General features: G+C 42.5%; 1 protein-coding gene across 1 annotated transcript in view; it reads right to left on the bottom strand.

Annotated features, from left to right (window-relative positions):
* Positions 1–4,002, bottom strand: part of LOC101859273 (atrial natriuretic peptide receptor 1) — a 42,798-nt gene that overhangs the window by 12,110 nt on the left and 26,686 nt on the right. Inside the window, exons 8-10 of the mRNA XM_035972548.1 lie at positions 3,670–3,741; positions 1,889–2,054; positions 988–1,143 (exon numbers count right to left, since the gene is read on the bottom strand). Coding sequence (XP_035828441.1) covers positions 988–1,143; positions 1,889–2,054; positions 3,670–3,741 — 394 coding nt within the window. The remainder of the gene's footprint in view (positions 1–987; positions 1,144–1,888; positions 2,055–3,669; positions 3,742–4,002) is intronic.

Genomic DNA, 4,002 nt, shown 5'->3' with positions numbered 1-4,002 from the left:
CCCCCCCCCATCCACCCACTTCAACTTACGAAAAATAAAGAACATAAAAATTAAATCCATAATAAAACAAAGAAGAAAAAATAAAACGAAATCAACAGCAACTGAGTAGGTCAACCTTTTGTTTTTGTTTTTACCTAACAACCCCAAAACAAAACAAGCTAATTATTCTAGCCCTAGTAGCCTCAATAACGGAAACTTAGTTAACAGTTAACTAGACACGCGCTGATGTTGTTACAGAACGGAACAGCGCAATCCGCAAGGAAATCGATCTCTCAACTCAACGGTAACCAACCACCACCACCGGCACTGGCAGCCCTTAACAACATCGCAACACCAACGACAAGAACGACGACAGCAGCAACAACAGCTGCAGGAGCAGCAACAACAGCAACAGCAACACAGCACGCTCTATGATAATATTATCACTTACTGCAACAACAATAACAGCAACACAGCACGCTCTATGATAACATTATCACTTACTGCAACAACGATAACAGCAACACAGCACGCTCTATGATAACATTATCACTTACTGCAACAACAAAAGCGATATTATAATTCTAGCCACCCCAGACAGCATGATAAAAAGTAGAGTATACCACCCCCCCCTCCCGCAACCTAAAATTAACAAAAAACACAAACCAAACCAACCCAGCAAAGTCTCAGCTCCAGCCTGGCCCCCACAAAAAACCCAAATAAACAAACAAACAAACAAAACCAACAAACCAACCAACCAATCAACCAAACAAGTACCCCCAGATAAGATAAGATAAGATAAGATAAGATAAGATAATACTTTATTATCCCCAAGGGAAATTATGCAGGTAAACATTAAAAAAATTAAATTATATATTACTCTCATTAAATTTCAATATGAAAAGAGAAGTAAAGCTGACAAAATGTACGTATCACACCAGATACTGACGCAACCCAGCAGTACTCCCAGGTACCAGTCCCCAGCCCAAGGTACGCCTTAGTACTGACCTTGAGGACTGACGTCCAGATTCTGCAGGTGGAACACGCCGTTCCTGTAGACGATCTCCTGGCAGATGATGGCGAAGCTGTACACGTCTCCCTTCTGTGTGCCCTCCCGGGGCCGGTTAGTCATTCGGAGGAGCTCCGGGGCCGTCCACAACATGCCTGTAAAGAGAGAGAAAGGGGGGGGGGAGAAAGAAAGAGAGAGAGAGAGAGAGAGAGAGAGAGAAAGAGAGAGAAAGGGGGGGGGGTGGACAGGAGAGAAAGAGATGATAATATGATGTGTTATCATTGTTATGTCAAGCCCCACTGCTCCATCTTAGTTTTCGTTTAGTTTTAGTTGAAGCTTTACGGGGCTCGCAACTGCATAAGGTCATATGAGGGCCAGACGACTAGAGGTGTTACAAGAGAGAAACAAACATAAAACAGAAGAAGGGGAGATAAGGACGAAAGATGAATGCCCCATCAACTACATGACAAGAGATAAAGAGATGATAATATGAGGTGTTGTTGTCATTGTTATGTCAAGCCCCACTGCCCCTTCAACTAGATGACAAGAAGAGAGAGAGAGAGAGAGAGAGAGAGAGAGAGAGAGAGAGAGAGAGAGAGATGATAATATGATGTGTTGTCATTGTTATGCCAAGCCCCACTGCCCCATCAAAAAGATAACGACAGGAGAAAAAGAAATGATAATGTGTAATGTACACACCTGTCGATTAATTTTTAAGACGTGATGTCTTTTTTATGTACTGTGTTTTTTTTGCATTTTTTAGAAAATGGAAATGCGCAACATAAATGTTATTTATCACTATCAGTTCGTTTTCTTCTTGAAGATCGATACAATTAATTTGTCGTGTTTTGTCCATCTTGCTATCCAGACCCACCAAGCCCGGAGAGCTACAGCACTCACGCTGGAAAGACGCAAAGCTCTCCTCCGCCGCCTCGTCCTCTGGCCTCCGCAGGTGGTGCAGCCCAAAGTCCGTGATCTTGACCACAAAGCGGCTGTCCACCACACAGTTGGTGCTCTTCAGGTTGCCGTGAGACTTGACCTCGCTGCTGTGCAGGTACGTCATTCCCTGTGCGCGACGCAGAACAGTGGAATAACAATGAACAAAAGCGAGGCGTCGTGGTGAAATCAGGCGCTCGTCAAAATAGTGAAATCAGGCGCTCGTCAAAATAGTGAAATCAGGCGCTCGTCAAAATAGTGAAATCAGGCACTCGTCAAAATAGTGAAATCAGGCACTCGTCAAAATAGTGAAATCAGGCACTCGTCAAAATAGTGAAATCAGGCGCTCGTCAAAATATTGTAAGCTAAGTAGAGCTGGGCGAAGAGTTCGATTCTGGAACCGATTCCCGCGATTAATACTAAGGAAGTTAAGGTCCGTCTCCTTTTTACGTAGACCAACGGTTGCCAGTTATTTTTATCATTAAAATCTTCTTTTTGAAAAAGTATTTATTTAAAAAAAAAGAAGTTGATGCTTCGTAGTGTTCCGAAATCAAGGTTATCCTAAATCCTGAAGATGTTCGGCACCAACCAGGTAACCACCGGAAAACAAATCACATCATTAGAAAGTAAGTAATTGGGTTCGGAGTCGATTCCTACGATTCCTAGTTTTCAATAATCGGGAACCTCGCCGCCCGGCACTAAAGCTAAGAAGACATTTTTCCGCCGGTTGGGCAATTTTTATCACATTTTAATTTTTTGGGTGGTTCAATACATTTTAAAACAAAACCACATTCAGTGCCAACTTTACAGAAAAAACGCTAATTAAAGGCAAAAAAATATAAATTTTCAGTTTACAAAGACTCTCAAACTTTGGAAATCACCAACCCTTGGCTGCCATTTTCACGATCTCTGAAACGAGGCAACCCCCCACGTGCTCCAATTGCAGACATCTCGACGTTTTCTCAAGATAGGTCAATATTTTCTCATAGAAAGCAAATAAATCAGTTTTCAGATGATACCAATAACTACACATGCCCCAAAATTGTCGAGAACCCGATTCCACTGCTTTGTGACACATTAAGACTAGCAAACCTTTCTAGCTAAAGGAATGATTGCCTTAAGGTAGTTTAGTAAGATGATCTTTTTATTCGATAAAGAAAAAAGCATTAACAAAACAGCAAAGATGACACTATAAACCCATAATGTATCTCGTTACTTCCTTTACTGAGCATCATTACCCTTTTCTAACAGAGTTCAAGAGGGACAACTCATAATATGATCCGATTACAAAAAGGAATGGACTCGATAAAATATGACAGAGTGTATGACGACATTTAACGACCATAAACTGTAATAAATGGCCGAGGTTTTTCGCCCTTGTCCGAGAAAGCTAGGTGTAGATCTTTCCAACCATAAGATCAGGGGTGCGGCTGAAAGACAGCAGTAAGAAGGAGCAGAGGAGTAGCAGCATAAAGGCTGCAGAAAGAGTCAGGAACCACGAGGAGGGGGCAAAGGAGGTGACGGGGTAGCGGCAGAAAGTGGAGACGAAAGCAGAACACAGAATATTGCTAAAGAGCAGGAAAGGAAGACAATTTTAGAGAAAAATTTGTTTTCCGTCACTTCCTGGATTCGAACACGGGACCTTTAAATGAGAGGCGAACACCTTCAACTCTAAACCACGAGAGCCCCGTCGGCCCGTCTAATGTGTATCAGTTGTAAGAGAGGGGTGGTATTTTATTCCTTACCCGGACGATATCCTGCATGATAGAGTATCGGAACATCCAGTCTAGCTTGATCTCTTCGTTTTCCAAGACATCCTGGTGGAGAGGAGGATGAGTGAGTGAGTGAGTGAGTGAGTGAGTGAGTGAGTGAGTAGGTGATTGAGTGAGGGTGTGAGTGAACGAATGCATTGCGTGAGTGAGTGAATGAATGAGTGAGTAAGTGAGCAAGAGAGGGAGAGAGTGAGTTTTGTTTTAGTATTAAATAAGAGTTTTATGGCACTGTCAACACAATTGGGTCACATAAGTGCCGAAGGTTAGAGGTTACATAAGAGTAACAAGCACAAAAAATGGAAAGCG

Source organism: Aplysia californica, unplaced genomic scaffold, assembly GCF_000002075.1.
Source record: "Aplysia californica isolate F4 #8 unplaced genomic scaffold, AplCal3.0 scaffold00737, whole genome shotgun sequence".
Lineage (NCBI taxonomy): Eukaryota > Metazoa > Mollusca > Gastropoda > Aplysiida > Aplysiidae > Aplysia > Aplysia californica.
This window is presented reverse-complemented; position numbering and strand designations above follow the sequence as displayed.